Genomic DNA, 26,550 nt, shown 5'->3' with positions numbered 1-26,550 from the left:
AATAACATGAAACAAAGACAAACATAAACTAAGAAACAGGACAAGACGTTACACCTATAGCCTAACGAATTTAGGAATAATATTTTGTGACTGAATTCTGTTATGTAGAATAAAGACCAACACTTGGCCTATACCAATATAGTATAGTCCGTAGCATTTGTAACCATATAATTTGGCTATGCAAATACTTTGTCTTAGAGGTAACAGTAAGTGTTAGGAAGCCCCAGAAGGACTTGGTCCATAGCCCTCTGGAACAAGGCAAGATACATTTTCTAACATGAGAGCGACACACAACGTGCGTTGAGCGCTACCTGCATGGGAATAACAAGGCATTACAATTGACAATATCAATTACATACATAACACATATAGAGTTTGCTGTCAGGATATAGTTGCTCATTTTGTTTGCCCACAGGTGGCAATGTTTGTAAACACTGAAAGGGCTATAACACATTGTAAACATATCCATTAAAATTACTCATCTATGCCCCCTGGTAGTTGTTTTGCTGAGGTGAAACATTTGACTTGAAAACGTGAATAAGTCAAGTTGACTGGTGGTACCGCCACGCTACCGTTGCTCAACCATGAACTTTTTAAGCACTGTCCTACTGTGTATTATTTCTATGTAATTAACATTTTACCATGTCAATTCTTTTTTGAGCAGTAAAATAAAGTGCTACCACTTCCTTTGTGAACAGCCATCAGCAATTCAAACCTGATTCTCACAAACAACATTGGAGCGGGTCGAACCAACAGACTTGCTTAAGGGCCTGCGATGCTATCTTTGTTTCTCTGGTTTTAGTATTATTGAGCACCGGTGCAAAAGCGTATTTACAGTGCCCTGCGTAAGTAATGGGACAGTGAAGCATTTTTTCTTCTTTTGGCTCTATACTTCAAAAGTTTGGATTTGAAATCAAACAATTACTATGAGACTAAAGTATAGATTGTCAGCTTTTATTTAAGGGTATTTTTGAGTTGTTACATGTTGGTTTCACCATTCAGAATTTACAACACTGTTGGAAAGCACACAGCTTTTATTTTCGTTTCCATATAACTATAGACAAGGTATCTTTTTGCAGTTTAGTTTTCTACAGGAAACTGCTAAAACCCCACTACCAGAGAAAGAGGAAACCACAGCTCAGTAGTTTTCATTTTACATAACCCATGTTCTCTCCATGTGTTCAGTCTGTATCTTATCTGCTTTTATGCATTTAAATGTTTCCATAATAATATACTGATCACTAGATATTGCACTGTAGAAATGGTTTAGATTCATGCTTTCAATCGATGGAGAGAGATCAAGAGCATATGGGAGATACTTCACTCTTTGAAGTGAGACATAAATACAAAAATTAAACAGTTCAAAACCACATATCTTATACAGTACATGGGCTACTAGTGTCTATTGTACATATAGGCTGCATTTGTTGCCGATTACTACTATCACAATTTATAACTCCTATTTTACCACAGGGAAATGTGTAACATATGTAATTTGATTTCAATTATGTTACTTCTAATAAACAGAGCAGGGTAAGTAAGCAAAAGTTAGTATAGAAAGGTTGGAGATACCAATTGAGATTAGGAATGTTGCCAGGAAATAATGATGGTGTTGCTCTGTAGTCTGTCTAAAACAGGAAACCATAAGCTTTCCGCCTCCCACCACCAAACACATGCAACAGCTTCATACAAACAAGAGACACGGAAGACAAGGCTGCGTGGTCAAAAAGAGGATACCAGCCTACTAAACTTTGAGGTAATGGTGTACATACTGTGCAGATAAGGATTTAACTTATGTCTTTAGCCATCTATTGTATAGTATTTAGATACTATTCTTCAAATGGTAGAGGCAGTTTTTTGCCAAACTAAGTTCCGTTTTGCCCTTTCCTCAAAATTATACATAATGTTCACAATTCACATTTATAACTACATGTTGGCAACACTTCATATTGACTTATCCTTTATGAAGGGTTTACAAAGGGTTTGTAGGTTGTGAACTGTATAAATTGTTAATTAATTGGTTTGTTCATACTCAACTACATCTCAGCTAAATCCCTCATGTGCTTAGTTCAACTGTCTTACCCCATATAACTATGGGGTGCCATTTGTAAGGTTGATTCACCCTTTTTTACAAGCCTGTTATCCCCAGATATCTTAGATCTGCATGGCTAAATAAATATTTTGCTTTGCCACTCTGCCCTAGGAGTTTTTCCTTGGTTTGCTTTTTGGGGTTCTATGGTTCAGTGTTAGTTCATATTTGTGTGTTTTGTATTTGTACATTTGTATGTTTGTATGTTTGTATTGTATTTATTGTTTATATTGTTTGTATTGGTCTTGTTGTAAAGCACTTTGAGAACATTTTCTTTTTAAAAAGCGCTATTCAAATACATTTGGTTGATTCATTTAGCCATTGCTAACACAAAACCAATGGTTTGTGATTGGGGCAAGTAGACTAAAATGTTCAAAATGTGGGGCCAAATCACCTCAAAGTAACTTCCAACCAAGGCAGAGAGTTCATTTGAGTTGATTTGGCCAAGCAATTGTGAACTTAGTCTGTACCCCTAATTGTTTTTTGTTAGCGGTGGCTGAAGTTAGCTAAAGATAGTAGTGACTATTTAAACAACTCTGAACCATGGATTATGGTTTCTCTTGGCCCATAGACTAGTTTTAGGGTGAGGAACTACAAGGTGTAAAATAGTGAACTATCCCTTTAATATAAAGTGGAATAAAAATATGTGCAGTGTCTTCATTATATACATTTCCTTGAGTAAGTACCTCTGTTTTGTAAACCCCTAGTTTTGAATGATATTGGGCATACCGTAATCCTGAATGATATTGGGCATACCGTAACCCTAACCCTAACCCTGAATTTGAATCAAGGTAGTTACTCTCAACATATCAGAAAGATTTCCCCACTGTGGTCAATGGTATGTCGATACGGCAGACTGACAGTGTGGTGATGTCATCCTCTTCTTGTAAGATCTGACCTCACAAGCCTTCCTCTCTCCTCCACTTAAAGTTTCTTAGCTATTCATTATTACGCAGTGTGTCAGAGTGTTGGTGTTTGCAGCCCACATTGTCTCGGGTCCTTTTACACCCCAGATAAAAAAAAACTTCAATGGAAACACTGGTTAGAGTACAAAGTACAAGTACAAAGAGTAGGGTAGTGTACAAAAAGCAAAGCAGGATGGGTAGTTTGCTATACTGAGAGCCCTGAACTTGCTGAAATCGGAGGCCAGGCCTCTGTGGTGGGAAACGGCGATGTCACATAGACTTACAGAGAGTCACTGAAAACACCTGTATATCTCACTTCAAAACAAACTGAAAAGAAAAAAATAAGTTACTGTGTGGTATTTTGTACCACCAATAAGCTTAAAAGTTTTATGTTGGATACGTCCCCTTCAAAGTGGCAATCCACCAATAGGATTGGAGTTTTCCCCACACGGGGGCCTGGCTTTCGAATTCCTGACTGTATCTATATTGTACACTACAAATAGCTATTTTGACAATCCAGCATATGTAGCACATATAGCCTAGGAACTGTGTCCTTGATAAAATGTGATAACTAATAACTTTAAACAACAAAAACAATAAGAAAATATAGCTACGCGCAGCCATGCCTGGGCCTCTAAGCTATGGCACAATACCGCACACTATATCTTACAGGGCACCAACAGAATACTTGACCGTGATGTGTGTCGAGCGAGTTGGTTAGTGTTTCCTGTCATTTTGAAAAGTCTGAGAAATGCTCCTGATTTATTCTATTGTGTTTTCAATGTTGTAGCAGACTTTAAACATCTTCTCCTCCAAAGCCGCTTTGCAGATCTACATGAAATTTGATATACATGATCATGTCTCCATGTAAAATGCTTAAAAAAACAACATGGCTACTATAAGCCAAAAACTCAGAATAGTGCCACCCTGTGGTCAAACACAACCATACTGAAGGGGTTAGTTGAACTCATACCCCTGACCATGCCAAATTTCACGACTCTTAAGTAAAACAGATCAAGAGATATACATATATCCTTGTGATGGATCAGAATATGACTGCATATCATCAGTCTTGAGAGGGTTATACATCTGTTTGCCAAGTTTGGTAGTGATAACCCCACGATGTCTGATTTTTAAGCGTGTAAATTATAGGACACACCCTCATTAAAGTTAATTGGTTCAGAGTGGCCATGTTGTTTGAGCTGCTTGGCTGAATGATTTTTTGCATTGATATAACTTGGTCCATAGATGCTGTATATGAATTTTTGTGCAGCAGAGGAGATGTCATTTGAGTGCTCACAAAATTGAAAATCCATCATAGCGAATTTGTTCCTTGTGAAGAGAAAGTATGTACCTAATTTCAGAATTCTCGGTTATACTGGGTGAGGTTGTGGCCTTTCCAAATGTACATTTTCAATTGCATTGTATTGACAGGGTGTGGCCTATGGCCCTTTAACATTGCGCTAATTTGCTCCTCTGCTTTACCATGTAAAAGTAATTTGCATTACATTGCAAAAACGACGTATGCAGGAGAATAACAATAATAATAATAATAATAATGGGCAACACCAACTATAACAATAGGGTTCTGCGCAGCTGCACTGCTTAGACTCCTAACTACGATATACAGGTCCGATCCAGAAAACAGGTCTCATCCAAAGAGACTGAAGATAGTGTGGAAAAAACATAACAATTATTTATATAGCCTATATATCTGTCCTTGGAACTTAATGCAAGAATCATACTAATTGCCAATTCCCTTAAAGGTGTGGTGTTGCCCATGGATCTCACTGAGGAGGAGACAGCCCCTCTGGTGAACAGGGAGAGAGGGAGCAGCCAGAGGTCCAGCTCTGGCTCTGGTTTACAAGTCCATCTCTACTTCCTCCCTGCAACAAAGGAGGGAACAACCTTCAACATATCCTCTGGCAAAATCTCTGCCGAGAGGGTCTGTGTCCACGCAGCAAAAAAATGTGGTAAGATAGGGAAAGGATTATGGGCAGAGATGAGAGTAAATTATCCCAAAAATATATCAGCCTACCGATAAAATTGCAAGAAATATTTCTTACATCAATGTTCATCTTTCCTTAGGAATTCTGCCAGTGTACCACAGTCTATTTTCTTTGGCATCTGATGATCTCTCCCACTGGTACCCCCAAACACATGTTTTTAACACTGATGAAAACATTAACGTTCACTACCGAGTCAGGTGGGTTAGAAAGTAATAAGTAATCACAGTTATTACACAGGTGCAAGACCAACGTAAAGTAAACTTGATGTCCCATATGAACGATAGTTATATTTTACTATAATTAAATCTGTAAGTTCATATATATATATATATATATGGGATTTTATGAACATAGGGATCTTATTAATTCTAACAGTCGTGCAATCATGACTCATCTCTTTTTTCCCATTTGTTTCAAAGGTTTTTCTTTGCCAACTGGTTTGGGCAGGGGTCAAAAACATCATATCGCTACAGTCTGACAAGGGGCAGAATCAGTCCAGTACTTGACTACTGTGTCATCGATTATCTCTTTGCTCAGGTATAAGCACACACATTCAACTTTTGTTGCCCAAAACATTATATTCAGATGTACCGCCTGTACGATAACTGTAGGATAACATATTGTGACCAACATTCTGACATTGTAAAATTGCACAATATCTTTCTAATGCTACATATGACAGGAGCCATTTGCGGTGAATGATTACTTTTAATGGTATCTTTACAATCTCAACAACGGACGAGTGTGTTGTGCATCAAATTATTTTACACCTACTTGTATGGTGTGTAATCTTAATTTATTGTAACTTGTAGTCACGCAGTGACTTTGTGGCTGGTGATGCAAGGGTCTCACCTCCACTGAGTGCCCAGGGAGAGTGTCTTGGCTTGGCAGTGCTGGATCTGTGGCAACAGGCAAAAGAGCGCAACCAGAGCGCCAGGGAGGTCTGCAAGACTGTCAGGTAATCTTGACTAAAGATTCAGAATTTGACCAAGAGATAAAGTCAATTTACTTATACCCAATGGACCGGTTTCCCGGAAAACCACTCCTTATATGTATATACTATGTCTATATGTCTCTCTTGGTTCCTCATTTGGATGCATTCAGTAAATCAATGTCAATCCAGCTTGTGTTTGTGAGACCAACAAAAATGCTTTTCATGCTATCAGCTACAAGTCATGCCTTCCTGAGACTCATCGCCATGACATCCAAAACCGGAATCGACTGGATCGCTACCGAATCCGGATCACTCTCAAGCGATTCCTAAAGAAACTGGGCAACTGCTCTGTGGACGATAGCAGTCTAAAACTGAAATACCTGATGGATCTGGCTGAAGTGGAGCCCTCTCATGGTACTGAGATCTTCCAGGTGAACCGCCCTGGTTCCCAGACGCAGAGGAAGGAGCCGACGTTCAGCCTTCTTCAGGTGTCTGGGGAATGTGGCATACAGACCAGTGGTTGTCATTGTCCTGCTAATGTCCTGGTAAGAAACAAAGGTCCAGGTGACTACTATGGGTTATGATGACTATATAACATTTTGAGGGACTTTTTCCTTGTCTGAACTATACAAAAACTAATCAGCACTGAACTATGGAAAAAGACCTGCATAACTCTAACCAGTGTCTAACTATAACTATCTAACCAGTGTCTAACTAATGTGAAAATGTGTAATGGATTTGTGTTATCAAAGTGGACCAACTGCTTGTTTGACTGAAAGAAAAACTTTGAGTTATGGTGTGTAACCCTGGTTCTCTGAAGGAGATGAGAGAGACATCACACTATGGGGATATGAACCCCTGTGTCCCTTATTCCCTTATGAAACCCTATTCAATCATGCCTGGAACAGGCCAGGAGCACATTGCATGGCTGACCCCACCCAAGCCCAACCTATAAATACTGCATTTCATTCTGCGAACCACCTCTTCACAAGCTTGTTTAAAAGGGTCAATCTGGTGAGATGTCTCCTTCAGAAAACCGGGGTTACATACCATAACCGAAAGTTCTCTTTTAGTCAACTTGGTTTAACATCTCATTATTGGACATTTGCACAATGCCCACACTGCCAAAGCCCATACAGAAAACCTGAGTGAGTACATGGAATTGTACCTGGTTCACCCTTCTCAGTTCCAGCGTCAACGACCGTATGTGCTAAAAAAGATGCAGTGACATCCAGGCAATAGAATCTCACGAAAGTGTGAGGGGAAGCCAAACTGGCTGCAGCACAAATCTCAGGAACAGAGATGCCCTTGAACAGAGCCCAAGACGTAACAATTCCTCTAGTGGAATGAGCCTGGACTCCCAAAGGGGGTCTTCTGAATTTAATTCTGTTTTTTTATTTTTAATAAATTAGCAAACATTTCTAATTGTGTTGTGTATAGATTGATGAGGGGAAAAAAATAATTTAATCAATTTTAGAATAAGGATGTAACATAACAAAATGTGGAAAAAGTGAAGGGGTCTGAATACTTTCCGAATGCACTGTATATTTCACACAACTTACTAAATTACCTACAGTATATGACAATAAACAAATCAAATCTTGACTTCTCTTAACCAAAGTCTATGGCTCAGAAAACAAATCTTGGGATTTTGTTAACCTCCGCTGAAATTAACTTCAGAGAGGATTTATTAGTGGTCATACTCATTCATACTCATCTTCTTAGGAGTGGCAGACATTCTGTGACTTCCAAGAGATCATTGACATCAGTATAAAAAGGGCGTGCCATGAGCAGGTGCCCCAGGACAGCAGGATTGTTACAGTTACCCGGCAAGATGACACATACCTGGTTCGTTGAAAACATGTCATCTTATTCCACGATCAATTCATATTTATTTCATGCTTAATTATTGCTATTGACTCAATTAGGCAACATTAAATTCCCCAAAACAAATATTTTACAGTCCAGCACCAAATGCTTTTGATGTGAAGCTGATAAAATGATATGTACATCACTATTTTTCTGTATAGGAGGCCAAGTTTGAAACTCTCAATGAAGCACTGTCATTTGTGTCACTTGTCGATGGCTACTTCAGACTGACCACAGACTCCAGTCATTATTTCTGTGAGGACGTTGCCCCTCCCAGTCTGCTTGAAGATATTGAAAACCATTGTCATGGGCCAATCACGTATGTCCTTTCAGTCTTATATCAAAGCCAATTCTACGTACAGATATATTTGGAGATGTAAACAAGTTTCTTCTGTTTTGATCAGGTCAGAGTTTGCAGTGCACAAGCTGAAAAAAACAGGTGCTAAAAATGGCATGTTCCTGCTCCGACACAGCCCCAAAGACTATGACAAGTTCTTTCTCACCGTTTGTGTTCAGGTACTGACTATTGTCTTATTGGAGTAATTTAGACTTATTCGAAAATGTTCAGGCTTGTTCCAAAAAATAACTAATAAAACAAACTGGAGCTGAATCGAACAAATGATGTACTGTAGCTGCAACCAAAGCCAGTTCAAGGTTTTTACAGGCCATAGGTAAGATTTGGTCTTCGGCCCCCCACATCCACTGCCTACAAATACATTGTATACAGTGCCCAACATAAATATTGGAAAGAGGAAGCATTTTATCTTCTTTTAGCTCTATACTCGAACAGTCTGGATTTGAAATCACAACAATTACTATGGGGCCAAAAGTATTGGAAAAGCTTGACAGGTGTTTCTGGTGAGTCTGGTGTGTTCTGTCACATAATTTGTGCAGGCATAAGAAAGCTGTCAATGTCTAGTATTGATTCTAGGCTTTGCATTTGCCTTTGGAGTCTGCTATTGGTGTCCAAAGAGAGCAAAGAGACGTCAAGGAATATCAAGGAAGCCATTATGAGGCTAAAATATCAGAAAAATCTATCAGAAACATAGCCAACACCTTAGACTTACCAAAATCAACAGTTTGTAATATCATTAAAAAAGAAAGAAAGCATTGGTGAGCTCAGCAATCGCAAACGGACTGGTAGGCTAAGGAAGACTTCTACAGTAGATGACCGAAGAATAATTATAAAAAAGCAAACAAAAAACTGTCCCACAGATCATGAAGAGGCTTCACTGCAAAGTGCAAACCAGTAGTTATCCTCAAAAACGATGGTCAGGTTACAGTTTGCTAAAAAATGCCTAAAAAGCCTGCAGCAGTCTGGAAAAGTCTGTCTTGTGGACAGATAAGACGAATATGATCATGTACCAGAGTGATTGCAAGAGGAAAGTTTGGAGAAAAAAGCATCTGCCCAAGATTTACAGCATACCACCTAATCTTTGAAACATGATGGAGGGGGTGCTATGGTTTGGGCATGTATAGCTGCCACAAGAACTGGCTAACTTGTTTTAATTGATGATGTTACTGCTGACAGCAACAGCAGAATGTATTCGGAAGAATTTTAGGCAAAAAGACCTCAAGATAAGCAACAACTGAAGATGGCTGCAGTACAGGCCTGCAGAGCATCACCAGAGAAGATATCCAGTGTCTGGTGCGGTCAATGAGTCACAGACTTCAGGCAGTTATTACATGCAAAGGATTGTTGATCAAATACTGAACATTAATTTGGACATTATATGAATCTGTCCCATTGGTCCCAAATAGGGGGAGTATGTTTAAAAAATGTAGTATTTTCTAAATGGTGAACCCAATCTGAAAAAACCCCATTGAATTAATGCTGAGAATCTCTACATTGACCCCATAGGAATTGTTTGATTCCAAAACCAAACTGTTGGAGTATTGAGCAAAAAGAAGACAGAATGCTTCCTCTTTCCAATAATGGAGGGCACTGTGTATGGATGGATGGATGGATGGATACTTTTATTAATTGAAACTACTCTAATGACTACCCTTTTGATATTTCAGACTTCTCTTGGATTAGATTATAAAGACTGTCTCATTACGAAGAATGAACAGTTTTGTCTCCCAGGGGTCCACACGTCCTTCCTCAGCTTAAGAGATCTTACTGGGTTTTATCAACAAAGCATGCTTCTCCTGGCTGAAGTTCCTGTCAAGCTAGGAATATGCTGTCCACCTAGGGCAAAAGGTAAAGTACAATATGCTAGTAGGTTGTTCTATGCATCTATTGATCTTATAGACTCATTTTACCAAACATCAACCATCAACCATAGACTACTATTCAATCAAGTGGCAATGATTTTTTCATTGAAAACTGAATTTGAGTAACTGATCTAATTCTACCCAGCATGGTAGTACTTTACATTTAGGCTCAATATAAGTGGGAGTAGTTACCAGTAATAAGAAAGTAAATTACCTTGTTATTACAAGATAATGCATACTTTAGTTTCCTGTTTACATTTGGCTCTAGCATTTGCACAAGTAAGAGCAAGACCATACAAAGCACCACATAAAAACATTGTTTTAACTTTCCTTGAAGGTGTTGCCTCCATTAATTAATTAATTAATTTGTCATTCAATCATTCATTCATTCCCACAAACTGGAGTGCTTTATAAAGCAACATTTACTAGTGGACAGCTTTTTAATACGAAATGGCATCATATTAATCTGTTATGAAAGTGAAAGTGGATATAATTTTACATTAACTGCATGGAAATCATCCATAAACCCTTCATGTATCAGACCGGAAAGTGTTTCCACATTGGTATTACAATGAGACATAAGCTTTATTACTCTAAAACTTCTTGTTTGAACGATGAATCATCACAAAAAACATATCTTTCTTGTTATGGCTGCAGAGCTAACTAACATGATCATCATGCGTAGCAGTAGCTCTGTAGAGACACAGGGGTCCCCAACACTGCAAAGGAACAAGCCCAGTCACATCCAGTTCCACATGATCAAATACGAGGATCTTATATGGGTACGTTTATTATGAGACTGAAGCTAGACTCATTAATCTTCTGCTGTGAAAATGTATGTTTATTTAATGGAATGTTATGGTTTCGGCCATCTGAGTGTACCGCAGTGCAAGTTTGATTGAATTCTGCCTCAAGACAAATCTTACATAAGGGAAGGCAGACATGAGTAATGTTAAATGGATAGTTCTTTTAATTTTATTTTATTTTCCACTTACTTGGAAGGCTCATCCAGAAACTTTTTTTCAGGCATATTTCCATTCTTGAGCTTTCTTTGGCTGGCTCCAAGGCTAGCATTTAGCCATACCAGTGTACATAAATGGGATCATCTGTATGATATCAAAAGTACAGAAAACAGGTTTTAAAATGTCTCCATGCAAAATGTAAAACATGACTTAGTTATCGGGGGTTCCAGGGAAAAATATGATATCGTTTCTATAGAAAAGTATCTGTCGTTGTGCCTTTGAATACAATGGAAGTATTCAGACCCCTTCACTTTTTCCACATTTTGTTATGTTTCATATCTTATTCTAAAATGGATTCAATTCATTTTTTTCCTCATCAATCTACTCACAATACCCCATAATGACAAAGCGAAAACAGGTTTTTAGAAATGTTTGCTAATTTATTAAAATTAAAAAACTGTGGAAAAAGTGAAGGGGTCTGAATACTTTCAGAATGCACTGTACATGTATAGCGCATATGATATGAGATATGTATAGCCCATATAATATGAGATAGCTGTAGAATTTCTTGTTTTTAAGGAGTCATACATATAGTGTACAGGTGATCCCATTGATAATTGGTATTGTGAGGAATCCTCCTGAACCTGCTGCTTCCTCCACTGACAGACTCCTTTATTGTTTTTCTTATTCACCTAATTTTGTTAATTGGCTCCACCTGTGCCTAGTTTAAGTCCAAATTTATAAGCCTGGCGTGTCTCTCCTGAGTCTTCTGGATCCGGTGTCCTGTCGGCAGCCTCCCTTTCCTGGGAGGACCATCTCCATTCTCTCAAAGTATTCGTAGACTACTGGCAATTTTATGAATATTGTCTTGGCCAAACAACTCACGACTCCCATGGCTAGTCTCGAAAATCCTGTCACTGTTACTGCTCTAGACGGTAGACCCCCGGGTTCCAGAAGGGTTCGCCATCTCACCATCCCTCCACGTCTATGTGTGGAGGACCAAAACCAAGAGACCATCCAGCTTCATCTCATCCATTCTCCTGAGTTTCCGGTGGTTTTTGACCACCCTTGGCTGACTCGTCATGCTGCCTCTTCCCCAGACCCTCTTCTCAGCCTCTCCAGTGCCTTCGAGCTCCTCCAGGGTGCAACAGTCTTCACCAAATTGGATATCCGCAATGCCTACCACTTGGTCCGTGTTCGTGAGGGAGACGGATGGAAAACAGCTTTCAATACACCCACCGGTCACTACGAGTACTTGGTTATGCCTTTCAGATTGGAACGTTCCAGCATTATGGTCAATCGCTTTGTCTTTGTCTACGTGGACGATATTCTTATCTTCTCTAAGACGCTCCATGAACATGTCCAACACCTCAGGCAAGTCCTGCAGTGCCTCCTGGACAACCACCCCTTTGTCAAGGTTGAGAAAAGCGAATTCTACGTCAACATGGTGTCCTTCCTGGGGTTCATCATCTCCAGAGGCAACATGCAGATGGATCCAGGCAAGACCCAGGCTGTCAGTGACTGGCTTAGACCCACCTCGATAAAACAGCTGCAGCGTTTCCTGGGTTTTGCCAACTTCTACTGGAGATCCAGCCGGAACTTCAGCTTTGCCACACCTCTCACTGCACTCACCAAAGGCATGTCCACGTTCAGTTGGTCCTCTGAGGTTGAAAAGGCTTTCAATGACCTCAAGCAGCGGTTCACGTCAGCCCCTGTCCTAGTTATCTCGGATTCTGCACTTCCCTTCGTCTTTGAGGTGGATGTGTCAGACGTGGGAGTTGGAGGTGTCCTGTCCAGTGTTCCAGTGACAACAAGCTGCATCCCTGTGCCTTCTTCTCCTATTGTTTGACCCCTGCTGAACAGAATAATGACATCGGGAATAGGAAACTGTTGGCTGTCAGACTGGTCTGGAGGAGTGGAGGCATTGGCTGGAGGGCTCCCAACATCCTTTCATCATCTGGACAGATCACAAGAATCTGGCATACATCCAGAACTCCAAACGTCTCAACTCTTGTCAAGCTCGGTGGGCCCTCTTCTTTAACCGCTTTGACTTTATCCTCTCCTATCATCCAGGGTCCAAGAGCCAGAAGCCAGATGCCCTATCCAGGCATTTTGACCCACCAAAACTGGAGGAGTCCCCCGACCCCATTCTCTCAAGCTCCGCCAGTTCGCTGGGGAATTTAGACCATTGTCACCAGAGCGCAACAGAGGGAGGAGTATCCAGGCGGTGGTCCACCGGGCCACCTCTTTGTTCCCACTGCAGTTCGCTCTCAAGTCTTGCAGTGAGGGCATTCATCTTGCCTGACTGGCCATCCGGGTACATCTAGGACTCTGGAGTTCCTCCAAAGACGGTTTTGGTGGCCCACCATGGAGAGGGATGTCCGGTCCTTTGTTGCTGCCTGTCCCACCTGTGTACAAAACAAAAAACCCAGGGCCTACTACACTCTTTTCCATTCCAAACCGCCCTTCGTCTCACATCTACATGGACTTCATCACTGGCCTCCCACCTTAACAAGGTAACACCGCCATTCTGGTCATACATGACCGCTTTTATAAATCCTATCGATTTGTGCCTTTCCCCAAACTCCCTACAGCCTGAGAGACCGCAGAGCTCATGATCCAGCATGTGTTCCGGGTGTTTGGCCTTCTGCTGGACATCGTCTCCGATCGGGGTCCACAGTTCTGGAGGGCCTTCTGTACTCTCATTGGGGCAACGGTCAGTCTCTCTCGGGTTACCACCCACAGTCCAATGGCCAGATGGAGAGGGTCAATCAAGACCTGGAGACGGCCCTGAGGTATCTGGTTTCTTCCAACCCCGCAGTCTGGAGCAGTCATGTCATTTTATTGTCTTTTATTGTTTTTCTTAATCACCTCATTTTGTTAATTGGTTAAACCTATTTAGGTGTTAAATTTAAATCCAGCTTTATAAGCCTGGCGTGTCCACCACTCTATGTTGGATCTTGAGTTTTCACTCATGAATGTACCTGTGTTTTCCTGTGAGTAAAATTTTGCAACTCTTGAGTCCTGCCTGCTTTCTGCGCTTGGGTCTACTTGAACCTCCCTTACAGGTATGGCTAAATGCTAGCCCGGGAGTCAGCCAAAGAAAGCTCTAGAATGGAAATATGACCCAAAAAAAGTGTCTGGGTGAGCCTACAACACTCCAAGCAACTGGAAAATGAAATGAAAATCCCTTTAATAGATGACTTGTTCAGATAACCTGAACAAATTAAGGATTTACTGTATGCAATATTCTCTACCAGGGTGAAAGTCTGGGACAGGGATCCTTCACTCGAATCTTCAAAGGCAAAAAGACAGACATCCGAGATGGGGAGACACATGTGACAGATGTTCTTCTGAAGGAGCTTGATGCAAATCCCAAAACCTGTTGGGAGGTACAGTAGGTCTCTCTGGCAACATTTACGACATGTACTGTAAATGTTTTATAGACCAGCTTATATGGTTGATTTTACTGTACGAGTGAAAGTATTTAAGCAATAAGTGTAATAACAGGAGGGATTGTACACTCATTAACAAAGATACAAAGTCATGGTGTAAGGGGCTCAAGAGGTCATGAAAGATGACAAATAATCAGGTTTTAAATATGGATTGCAAGAGACAATAACAAGAAAATTATAATCAATAATCACTGAAACACCTCAGACAGAGTATCGTGTTGTTATGATCTCATTCTGTTAAAAAGGATGAACAGGGTCTGAGTCTTTTATTGTAAATGTGCTTATTTGCTCAGCTTATCATAGACCACATCTTTGTTTTTCTTATTTTTTTCTTCCTGAATGACAAAGTTTTTCTTGGTATTGGTCAGGTGATTCAAGCTATTCCCATGGATGATGGGCTATGATGTTTTACAGCAGGGGGTGTTCACTTGAGATGTATGTAAATAAAAAGTTAGACGATACAAAAAGGGGGGCAACTGCTTTTAAAATAAACTACAGTATGCTGACAGAACTGTCTTTTGTTTTTAAACCTCCAAGTCATTCTTTGAAGCTGCCAGTTTGATGAGCCAGATTTCCCACAAACATCTTCTCCTGGTCTATGGGATAAGTGTTCACAGATCTAAAAGTAAGTGATCAGCTCTCCTCCTACAACAACAAAAGTCATTCAATGTTTAATTAACAACTCCAATTTTTTGAGGGAGGTTTTCACCATACACAATCCTTTGTGACTCAAGCAAGATAAATGGTTGCAGGAGTTGAAACCCTGTGTTTGCAAGTCCACTTCATTTTCTATGGCTTGTGTGCAGTGCTGAATCAACATTCCCTTAAGGGGCTGCTATCGAAACAAATGTAATCCTGTTACTCTGATTGTTTCTGTGCCCGGCAGATGTTATGGTGCAGGAGTTTGTCAAGTGTGGGGCCCTTGACCTGTACCTCCAGAGAGAAAAATCTGTGTCGGTCAGCTGGAAACTTGATGTAGCCAAACAGTTGGCCTGTGCCCTCAATTTTTTGGTGAGATGAACCTAAACTTCCACCTGATTTCACCTTTTGTAAACTAGATATTACTTCTTTTCAGTGCAGAAATGACCAGAATGTACTGTTTGTCACCAAGTAACTACATAGTAGGCTAGATACCAATTAAATCATTTAAAAAAGTTATATATATAAGACAGTAAAATAAAGTACAGAACAAACTTTTTTAGGTTACACTATTAATCAGCCCTATCTATAGATGTTCAATTAATCATCCACAGATTCATTTATGAGGTGTGAACAGCAACATGCAAAGCAGTTGACTAAAGGTAGTTTAAGTGAAATAACTAATTATTAAAGTTGCAGTTACAGAGTTGCAGTTGACACTAGAAACATGCTAGCAGAAAACTGCCAAACCATTTGGGGTTACTGAAATGCTCTCTGCTCCTTCATTACATAGGAAGAGAAGAATATTGTCCATGGAAACATGTGTGCCAAAAATCTGCTCCTGGCCAGAGAGGGGGATGCGTCCCAAGGCAGCTCTCCCTTCATCAAGCTGAGTGACCCGGGCATCAACATGGCAATTCTGGGCAGAGATGGTAATTCCATTGATAACATATAAATAACTGGATAAAGTGAACTACCACCCAACAGATTTCTATGAGAGATTCCATTGGCGCAGTGATATTAGGTTAATGAGGTTAATAAACTAACCATAGAAATAATGGAAACCAAAATCACAGTCCAAAACAGTCTAATTTGGCCAGATGGAATATACAGTTTAACATGGGATTCAATGGGAAAACATGCTTTTTGACACCAGACACTGCAGTCCCCTACAGTTCCCCACATGGTATAGCCGACTTCAAAATCTCTCTGCAGGATTGCTCCTCTGGGTAACGCTCATACTGTAATGCAGAAAGGTACACACACTCATCATCTAAACCACAATGAAAGAAAAACACATTTCAATACATAAAGGATATCCACATAAATTATTGCTCCATATTAAGATTAGTGTACCAACATTTTTTTTCAGAGATTTGTCTCAGGTCAGGCACGAGCATAATTTGCCCTTACAGATTACTAATGCAACTGACTACTTAACATCAAGATCATGATCCTCCATTAAGCACTTGTTGTGCATGCATGTATCCAGTTGTTTTCATGTTAAATGCACCTGATAAGGTAATAGTGGCACTCCCTTCATTATCACAATAGCAATGGTCATCTACCAAGCGGCAACATCTTTGAATGGAACAGCTATACAGAAGTAAGGCCCAGGGAAACCTGACATAAGATACTACTTCCTCTTCCACCCTCCATCTTCCCATTTTTCTCTCCCACTGCACCTCTTCTTCTCTACATATTCACTTCCTACCTCAAACACCACATATAGTTGTACTGTCTAAATTAAAAAAAAATACATTAACAAACCAATATCTAAAAAAAAAGAAAAGTAAATACACAGTACAGAGAAGCAACAAAACATGAAAAAAGGCACAAGATATCCTTCCTGTGTTTGACTCTTTGAATGTTTTTCGTCACCAGCAACTGATATTTTAACACTGTGATGTATGTGCACATGTCAATGTGCACATGCAATCATTGGGTGACATTTTACTCCTCCTAACCCACGTAGACCTCACAAAACTTTTAAAAAAGTACCATAGTTAAAGAGAAACATTATCCAAAATCAATGTTGAAGCTTGAAGCTCTCTGAAGCACAATTATCCTGCTCTGATCCAGTTCATTCAACTCCCACAACTGCCTTGTCATGCTAGGCGTGGTTATGGTAATAGTTTAACAACACAAGTTTCATAGGAGTCACTATGAATCACTATGGGGCAATTAAATGTTACCGTTAAGAGCAAAGTCTTAAAATTTAAATGGTATGGTTACTTTGTTCACTGAGGCCAGAATCCTAACTTGAGATCTCAGAATGTTATGTAAATTGGGGTCAATGAGTAAAGATTTTGGCCAAAGCATATAAAAATGTGGCCTGTATGTGTATCTGTGTGGCTCTGTGCATATGTAAATAATGTGATGTGTGTGTGTGTGTGTGTGTGTGTGTGTGTGTGTGTGTATGCATGTGTGTGTCTGTAGTGGTGCTGGACAGAATTCCATGGGTAGCCCCTGAGGTGCTTAAGGCCCTGGAGAGTCGGCAGCTGGATTGTGATAAGTGGAGCTTTGGCACCACACTGTGGGAGATATTCAATGGTGGAAAGGCACCACTACAGGGTTGGGACCTTGAGAAGGTAAACTCCTACGACCAACAGCACAAACAACAAAACTGATATTGTCTCACACTGTGATTCAGAGCCAAAGATGGTTATTTGTGAAACGTAAAGCCACTGTACACCACTTTTTTCAAAGACCGAGAAATCTGGGAATTTTGTTCACTCTGAAATACAGCTTAAATTTCCAATTTTAATTGCATTAGGCCTTTGTGAACATCCTGAGTAATAAGCTTGCATTAATCCGATCTTTATTCATTTCTAAAGTCTGTTTTCAGCAAATAGGCTGTCAAATTAATCTCTGGCATGTGTGTTATGCCAGTAAGCCCTAATAAGTTTAACCTCTGTATTTCCTCAACTAGAAGATGCAGTTTTATGAGAACTACCAGCAGTTGCCGCCCTCACAGTGGACTGAACTAGCTGATCTTATTAGCCAGTGTATGAACTACCAGCCTGCATTCAGGCCCTCGTGTCGGAGCATCATTCGCCAACTTAACAGTCTGATAACATCAGGTACTGCTGCTCACAGACCACAATGCGACTTTTAACCTGTCAGTTACATGCCTTCATTGTGTTCGGATAATAAATCTGATTGAAGTGGCAGGTGTAGACGAGGCCTCAGACATAGTAGATCAGGCCCATGTTACCACATTTCTGTAAGCTACTATAACTGTATTTACATAGCATCTGAACAACTTACTTTCTGTGCTTCAGATTATGTGATACTGCATGCTGCAGAGCCTCTACCGCACAGAGACAGCTTCTGGAGAGCCCCAAGCCCCTCCCAACCACAGGACCAATCAGTGTTTGAGGAGAGACACCTGCGCTACATCAGCCAACTCGGGAAGGTAAACATATGGTTAACTGTTGACCCATACCAACAAATTTGTGAATGTAAGGCACCAGTAGAGGACAGTGTTCAAAATGAAATCCAAACTGTATTCTGAACAAAACATATGAGACACCCTAAATCAATGGTAACATTGGACCATAAAATTAATTTTCAATTCATTGTTTACAAGTAATATTGAATCATTCTTTGTAGGGGAACTTTGGCAGTGTTGAGTTGTGTCGCTATGATCCTTTGGGGGATAACACAGGTGAACTGGTCGCTGTGAAAAAGCTCCAGCCTAAGCAGTCAAACATGGAAGACTTCCAAAAAGAGATTCACACCATCAGATCCCTGCATTGTGACTACATCGTCAAATACAGGGGGGTTTGCTACAGCATGGGTAAGAACATGCAGATTCCCGCACATAAGAACATGAACCCCATTTGGGATCTGTGTCCTGTGTCTGAACTGTGGTCTCACACACACACACACACACACACACACACACACACACACACACACACACACACACACACAAATAAACTTTAGAGGGAATACTATGTCAGCTTGCAGTGCAGGAAAAATGTTACTCCCCCAGGTCCAGATGTGTATGTTCAATAGCCAACTCCTTTGACCATCAGTATCATGCCATACAACAATAGTTGTTCAGGGTATGGATGAGAACTGTCAACAAATTAGAGATTTAACACACAAGAGTGTGAACATGCATCTAATCCTACGTTTAACCACTTACAGCATAGTAAAGATTAGATGTGTACATAACCTTGACAGCAACTGAAAGGGTACACTTTAATGATCATGAAAAATTGCTCAGATCAAAGGTGAGTGTTACACAGTCAAAATGGAACACATACATATACACTTTTCCGGGACATTTCTCAAAGACTTGTTGCAAACAAAATCTGGAGGTACTTCAGGTGTGTGTGTGTGTGTGTGTGTGTGTGTGTGTGTGTGTGTGTGTGTGTGTGTGTGTGTGTGTGTGTGTGTGCGGGTGTGCGTGTGTGCGTGCGTGTGTGTTTCTCACTCCTGGTAGGTCGCCTCAACATGAGCTTGGTGATGGAGTACTTGCCCCACGGTAGTCTGATTGGATACCTGGAAAAGAACCGGCAAATCATCAACACCAGGCGGATGTTACTATTTGCCTCTCAAATCTGCAAAGTAAGCACCAAAGTCTTTATCCCCAATGTTTCCTGGTTCAAATGAGTCTATTTATCTCTCTACATTCTAGAGGAGAATCTTACTTGTGGTGCTTCATACACTTAGGGATTGGAGTACTTGCAGAACATGCGCTATGTGCACCGGGATCTTGCGGCAAGGAATATTCTCGTGGCGAGTGAGAAGTTGGTTAAAATTGCGGACTTCGGGCTAACCAAGATTATTCCATTTGACAAGGAGTACTACCGAGTGACACACCCTGGAGAAAGCCCCATTTTCTGGTGATTGCCACTGCATTTCAAATTAATTTATACTTTGTCACAATAATATGATCTTCTTTGTTTTCCACCTTCAGAAACAAAGTCCTGGTATTTTTCTACATAGTGTACAGTATAAGGCAGAAATGCTCAGCAACGCCTGGCCAAGCAGTCAAAGACCTTTGTTTTCAACCAGAGATGCCTAGCAAAGTGGCCAGTGGTCCACTGGCTCTAGAATCTGCCAATATGCAAGGCTGCTCAGATTGAAAACAATAGCCCAGCCAGTCAATGAGTATGTTTGTGTTTCTCTATAGACACCAACCAAATTGCATTCTCAGGCCTACATTCTGCTCGTCTTATGCAGGTATGCTCCAGAATCCATCACTGAGTCCAAATTCTCCCATAAGTCAGATGTCTGGAGCTTTGGAGTTGTCCTCCATGAGCTCTTCTCCTACTGTGAGCAGAACCTGAACCCAAAGAGGGTGAGTAGCCAAACCATGTCAGAGTGTAGTGCTATCAACATGAGCTCTCTATAGACCATCCATATTGACATATTATAACTCAATAATAAAGCAGTTTTTATAGCAGTGATTCTCAACCGATTTGGGAGGGTTGAGAGATTATTTGTATAATTTAGAAAACTATATATAATAGGCCTACCCAAATATGTTATGATATTAATAATTTTTGGAGAGTTAATAGAAAAACACAATGAAAATAACTTAAACTTGTAATTTCTTACTTCAGACAAGCGATCGTTTGCCAGAGTATCTCTATTCAATTTCATGCAAGCAGCTAGGGATGTACCTGAATCCAATATTCAGATGTACAGGAATAATGACATTTAAACATAGATACCTGGAAAATATCAACTTAATTATTTGGTATTTCTGAGGCGGTTTGTCTGGAGATGCATGAAAAGTGAGAGGGAGCACTTTTCCCCTCCTCAGCTGCTGAGGGCATGAGGGGAGGGGCACCCTCGTTCACACACAGCAGCAGCGGATAGGAGCCACGGAGCGAGCAAGAAGCAATATTTTGCATTTCGCCTATTCGATGGTTAAGCTACCTGTCTGCTGTTCATTCGTTCACTTTACATTCTGGATAATAAGGTTGCTTGTTTGTCTGTGTGCGGTTGTCAGATGCCGGGTCGCGAGCCAAAAAAGTTGAGAACCACTGCTTTACAGTAACACAATATTTGAGTTATGTTAAGTCATATCTTAACATTTGTTTTGGAATTATTTTCGCACAACTGTCATTACAATGGAGGTAAAAAAAAACACTTTTTAAAATATTTTTTCCCTTCCATGTCCACACAATTAAAGCTATATATGCAAAAGATTGGAAATGACATTCAGAGTCACTCCATTTCAATGCTGCTGCTCAATATCCTCGAAAACAACTGGAGGTTGCCCTCCCCACCACACTGCCCTCACAAGGTAAGACACTTCAGACCTTTTAATGCTGATTGTGTGTTGCTTTCGTGTGTCTACTGTTACACATAGGATCCTGTGTGCTGCTTGTGTGCTTTGCCTTTTGTGCTCTTGGTGTTGCTTGCTTATATGTTGCTTATATGTTGTGTTACTCTGCAGATGTTTGCTTTTATGCTTTTTTGTTGCTGCTTTCTTGGCCAGGGCTCCCTTGAAAAAGAGGTCTCGTCATCTCAATGGGACTCCCCCAGTAAAATAAAGGTTAAATTAATTAATTAATTAAAAACAAAAGAATAATAATTAAAAAAAAGACATTATAGTTCAACAGCCTTATTTAAAGTTATGCTCAATCAAAGCCTTAACCAGGATTTAAAATAAATAATCATGAAACTTGTTAAAATGACCAATTGTTCATATTAAATCATTGTTTGAGTTTACCTGAGAAAAACATTCTCACAGTGCAAGACATATTACTTTTTATTTGTCATCAAAAAGGGAGGACCAAGGCATTCTTCATAAATGTACCAGTATCCTCCCTGAAGAAGGCCATGTCGAAACGTGTCAGAGTGTTTATAGTGTATAAAACATGGCAGAATAAATAAAAGCATTTTAAATTCATGATGAGTGCCTTGGTCCTCCTTCCTTTTTTGATGACCATTTAACCCTTTTACCAAAGAGCACCTTCAATCTATCAAGACACACTAGTATATCCCAGCAGTGCTTCCCTTCTTTTTCTACTTTTTATTTGTATCACTGTTGGTACTTTCCATTTCTGGTATGAGAAGATGTTTTATGACTGTACGTTGTGTTATTACAGGTTTATTGCTTGATGAAGAAATGCTGGGCGTACAGTTGTGAGGAACGACCAACTTTCTCCACTCTAGGAGATCAGATTGAGACCAGTATACAAGAAGATAGAGAAGGTTCCAAATGCTGAAAAGAAACTTTGTGCTACACAGACTACAGAGGGTGAAAGAAACTCCACCCAATTACAACCAAGGCCAACCCTAACAGACAATTGAGGGAATGAGAGAAACTTCTGAGGATTAATTAGGATTTAATTTGAAAGTGGCTGGGCCAACATTGATAGGCGCAGCACTCTTGTTTAAAATAGTAGATTGCTACTAATTTCCTTTCTGCATTATCTATTTGCATTTCCTGTCTTTTTGCACATTTATATGTGATGCAGCTACAGTACCGTGATGGTTAATATGTTTGCAATCTATACTGAATGCTTTCTTAGTTCCAATGTTAAACAAGGCCATGAGGCTACTGTATAAATAAGAGAAGAACTGAATGTTCAGGTTACTAAGGAAGACCAGATGACATCAAAAGCCCAGCCCACTGCTTGTTCTTGGAATAAAGCCTGAGTGGATTATGATTTATGATTTAATATGTTAATGCATTATATACACACATTCTTTGAGTGGTAAAGGTAAACTCTTATTTTTGGTATTTACATACAGCAATACACCTATCTGTAGTATTAAGTATGCAATGAGTAGCCTACTTACTGGATACTAGATTTTATTTCAAAGAATTTAACATGGCACAGTACCAAAGTACCAAATTAAACTGAGGGACTCGAAGTGATTAATAATGAAGGATCAGACGGTGGATCTTCAGAGTACAAGATTATGTTTTTATTGACAAGACAGGCGCAGACAAACCAGGCATGAAAGCAGCAGACAAGACAGGTGCCTGGGAGAAAGTTCTGGATCAGCCATTTCTCAAGGTATAATTCTGCTGTGCATTCACAGTTATACCTAGTTCTACTTCAGATTTAGCGTTGTTAATGATTACCCAGTGGTATTACCCTGAAACAAGACTGCAATTGGATAGAGTGGTAACAGCACAAGAAAAAAAAAGATGACAGAACACTATGTCCAAAGACGACAGAACACTATGTCCAGCCCTCAAAGCCTTTCATCTATGAATTTGTCTGAAACAGAGGTAATGATGCCCTAACCTGAGACAATAATCTAGTGGCAACAAAATAACATTTCTGCTCATGCACATGAACAAATAGACATACAATATTGGAGTTTCAACAGGTTAGTGGTAAAGTGGGAAGGTCAAATAGGAAGAAGTAGAAGTAACAAAAACAGTTAATATGTGACATTATTTCCTTGAAAGAAAAGAAATCAAAGAAATAATCTGTTAAACTGTAGTCAATTTATTTGTGATTATAACTCCAAATGTGCACAGTAATTTGGGTGTAATTATTTAAACTTTTCAAAATTCCAACGGTTTTATTATGCTCTGACTGCAGAATGAGAGCAAGCTCTGAAATACTTACAGTATATACATATGCAAGGCTGGGATGTATTGTAGGTGTACATATGTCACTTACAACTAAGAAATAATAACATGCGACCAGAGGAAATTAGCAGAATCCATCCATTTCAGATACATTGAATCAGTCCTGATTTTGTATCTCAATACACTAAGTGTACATTTAAGAGTTAAAATGCCAAATCTTTGGATCTTATCAATCAAACAAACAGACATTGACAAAGGCATTTACACAAAGTTAAGTTAGAAGTTAAATAAGACATATTGTACTCTAAGTATACAAGCTATATATAATGTGTGAACATTTTCTTAACAAAAAGCTGCATAGCACATATCAATGCTTACAAACAAATCACATTAAGACAGACAGGTGTGAGCTTGTCGTTGTATTCCTCAATAATTAATGGTTATACTATATCACTGATGACCACTGAACAGCACTAAATATTGTAGATTGTGAATACAAAGAAGGTGTTATATTCGATACAATTTCATCAGATTTAATACATGAACATTTGATTTAAGCGGCAACATCATTTCATTCTTCTTTTGTAATTATTCATTACCCACAACATTATTGTGTGGAATTTCTGTTGTTAATGATACTATATCACACAAATACGGTTATTCATAAATCTGCACCCAGCACATTTACATTATACATGCATTTTTCATTTTTAAAAAGGGAATATCAAAAGAAACTCATACATAACAATCATATGCATTTTCTTAACATCCTGAGGAAAAAGCATCAAGTCCATCTCCATTACTTATAAGATTATTGAAAACAATGGTACACATAAGAACTGGACAAGATCTGTGCTATGAGCATGATCCTCTTAAATACCATTCAGATTCTTACAATCATACAGAGGAACTGGATACTGGTAAAGATCCTATTCAGAAATTGAGGGTATAGCAGGATAATAACAAGAATATTGTTCATGTACATGATCTTTTCTTTTTATAGGATTCCTCTTACGTATAGGATTGTTTCCAACTGCAGAATTGTAGGATCCTCCAGGATCTTACAGGGCACCAGGGTTGTGTTCAGTTGAAATTCAATTCAGTGAATTTAATTATAATTCAATGATTTCATGTATTTTCAATTACCAGGCTGGGTTAAACTGACTTTTTTGGCCACTCTGTTCGGGTTGGTGTGGGCAGCTGTACTTGGATTTTCTTTTTACAAAAAATATGAAATTAGATTAGTCTGTCAGTGCCATGCAGGCCGGCCCATATGTCTATTAAAAGGTTTAATTGAGATTAATGCAAACATTTTGCTGGACAGGGCAGGCTTCTATCACTGCATTTGAGAGGATCAGCCTCTCAAAGGCACTGAGCAGATTCACATCATCAGAAGCAGGTGATTTGTATGTCACTGATTCTGAGCAGGGCCTTGCTCAAACCAACCCTCTCACGCACATCACCACACCAGTCGGCCTTCTTGGCCAGACTCAATATCAAATGGGGGCCACTGCCGTGGAAACAGTCAGGTGGCCAAATGCACAAGGAACAAATAGGCTATGTAAAATTAATTGCATGAAACGCGTTTCTAAAAGGCCCCATTCTTCCCTGTTTTTCTAATTATTATTATAATTATTATATAGATCTGAGAGTAGGCTGTATATCATAGGCTAATTCTAGTATCTTCCGTTTTTTCCAGTCTTATATTTAGGAGACATTATCTTTTATTATTTGTCCACCATTGGGCCCACATTTCAGGTTTGAGTCATGTATTACATTCCAAATTATATATATCATAGGTGGCAAAAACCTGTGCACTAAAATAATTTCCTTGTAAAAACAATACGGACCATACGTGTTTATGTTTCTGGGCAGTCGCAAAGTATGGGTGCCTATGTGGTGTATGGGACTGAGACCAGCCTTTTGCAGACACATCCCCATGTAGACGTCATCAATGGGCAAAATGAGAGTGGAGTAGGACTGGCTGTAGATAACTGCAGCTGTGTAGCCTGAGAGGAGGAAGCCCCCTCCACTACAATAGGGGGGATAAGAGTCTGACTCTTGTACCTGGATAGGAACATAGTACTTGCTCCCTGACTCTCTGATAGGTCCCACATCACTAATTATATGACCCACAAAAAGGTGCTTGCTTCCATCATTGTCTTTTAGACTTTGAAGATATACTACCATGTTATCTGTGTTGGCGAAGATGTCATCATCACCGTTGAGGAGGAAGCGGGCCTTAGGGCAGTTCCTGTCCATCCATTCAAGGAACAGTATCTGCTTCAAGGTGAGGTTGAAGAAGGAGTCTTTGAAGTCCCACTGCAAGATGTCATTGTGCTCACGGTGTTCCAGCTCCAGGAGCTGGTTTAGCTGGAGCTTTTCTAACCCTGTGCCTGTTGTTCCTGAAATGAATATCCTTCGGATCCAAACACCATCTTGCAGTCTCTCCTCAGCCCAGGTTTTGCGTAAGACCTCGCGCCGCTCGTAATTCCAAGGTGAGCTCTTTATGACGAGCAGCAGGAAGACATTAGCAGATTTGTCAGGCCCTCCACATTTATCAGGTGTATCAAGCAGCATGGGAAAGTGGCGACAGTGACGATAAAAGAGGAAGTCTTTGATCAGACCAGGGAGAGAGGAAAACCCTGACACATTGGCTGCAGAGTCATTCCGTTGACAAGGGGGCCAGAGATATACATCTGAGCTCTCCCTGGTTGGTTTTGGGGGTCTGCTTTGATTGGTAAATGCTCTTGTATTCACCTTAGCATAGCTCAGCAGAGGAATGTCTCCTTTGCTGAAAATGATGATCAGGTAGAGAGCGGCCATCAAAAGTAAAGCCTCAATGTAATAAGAGCACCTTCTCATCTTTGTTGCTCTGTAATGATAAAAAATACACTGTTGTTTATATTTGCAATGGATAAATGTTGTCACAGCCACGTTAAACACA

General features: G+C 39.9%; 2 protein-coding genes across 2 annotated transcripts; one reads left to right on the top strand and one right to left on the bottom strand.

Annotated features, from left to right (window-relative positions):
* Positions 1-1,700: 1,700 nt before the first annotated feature.
* On the top strand, positions 1,701-22,867 carry jak3 (Janus kinase 3 (a protein tyrosine kinase, leukocyte)). Its single transcript, XM_083671961.1, has 24 exons — positions 1,701-1,756; positions 4,761-4,967; positions 5,083-5,200; positions 5,423-5,540; positions 5,816-5,961; positions 6,170-6,482; positions 7,663-7,785; positions 7,968-8,125; positions 8,211-8,322; positions 9,829-10,009; positions 10,681-10,805; positions 14,246-14,377; positions 14,978-15,065; positions 15,327-15,451; positions 15,873-16,011; positions 17,519-17,670; positions 18,012-18,162; positions 18,364-18,497; positions 18,695-18,881; positions 19,536-19,660; positions 19,766-19,938; positions 20,279-20,396; positions 21,237-21,350; positions 22,159-22,867. The coding sequence occupies exons 2-24, from the start codon at positions 4,775-4,777 to the stop codon at positions 22,276-22,278; spliced, it is 3,345 nt and encodes a 1,114-aa protein (XP_083528087.1). The 5' UTR covers positions 1,701-1,756; positions 4,761-4,774; the 3' UTR covers positions 22,279-22,867.
* Positions 22,868-22,969: 102 nt separating this feature from the next.
* On the bottom strand, positions 22,970-26,467 carry LOC310805634 (N-acetyllactosaminide beta-1,3-N-acetylglucosaminyltransferase 3-like). Its single transcript, XM_083671399.1, has one exon. The coding sequence runs from the start codon at positions 26,427-26,429 to the stop codon at positions 25,311-25,313; it is 1,119 nt and encodes a 372-aa protein (XP_083527525.1). The 5' UTR covers positions 26,430-26,467; the 3' UTR covers positions 22,970-25,310.
* Positions 26,468-26,550: the final 83 nt, after the last annotated feature.

This window comes from Argentina silus, assembly GCF_951799395.1.
Source record: "Argentina silus genome assembly, chromosome: 6".
Taxonomy (NCBI): domain Eukaryota; kingdom Metazoa; phylum Chordata; class Actinopteri; order Argentiniformes; family Argentinidae; genus Argentina; species Argentina silus.
The sequence above is the reverse complement of the archived record's forward strand: the minus strand, read 5'-3'. Positions and strand labels throughout refer to the sequence as shown.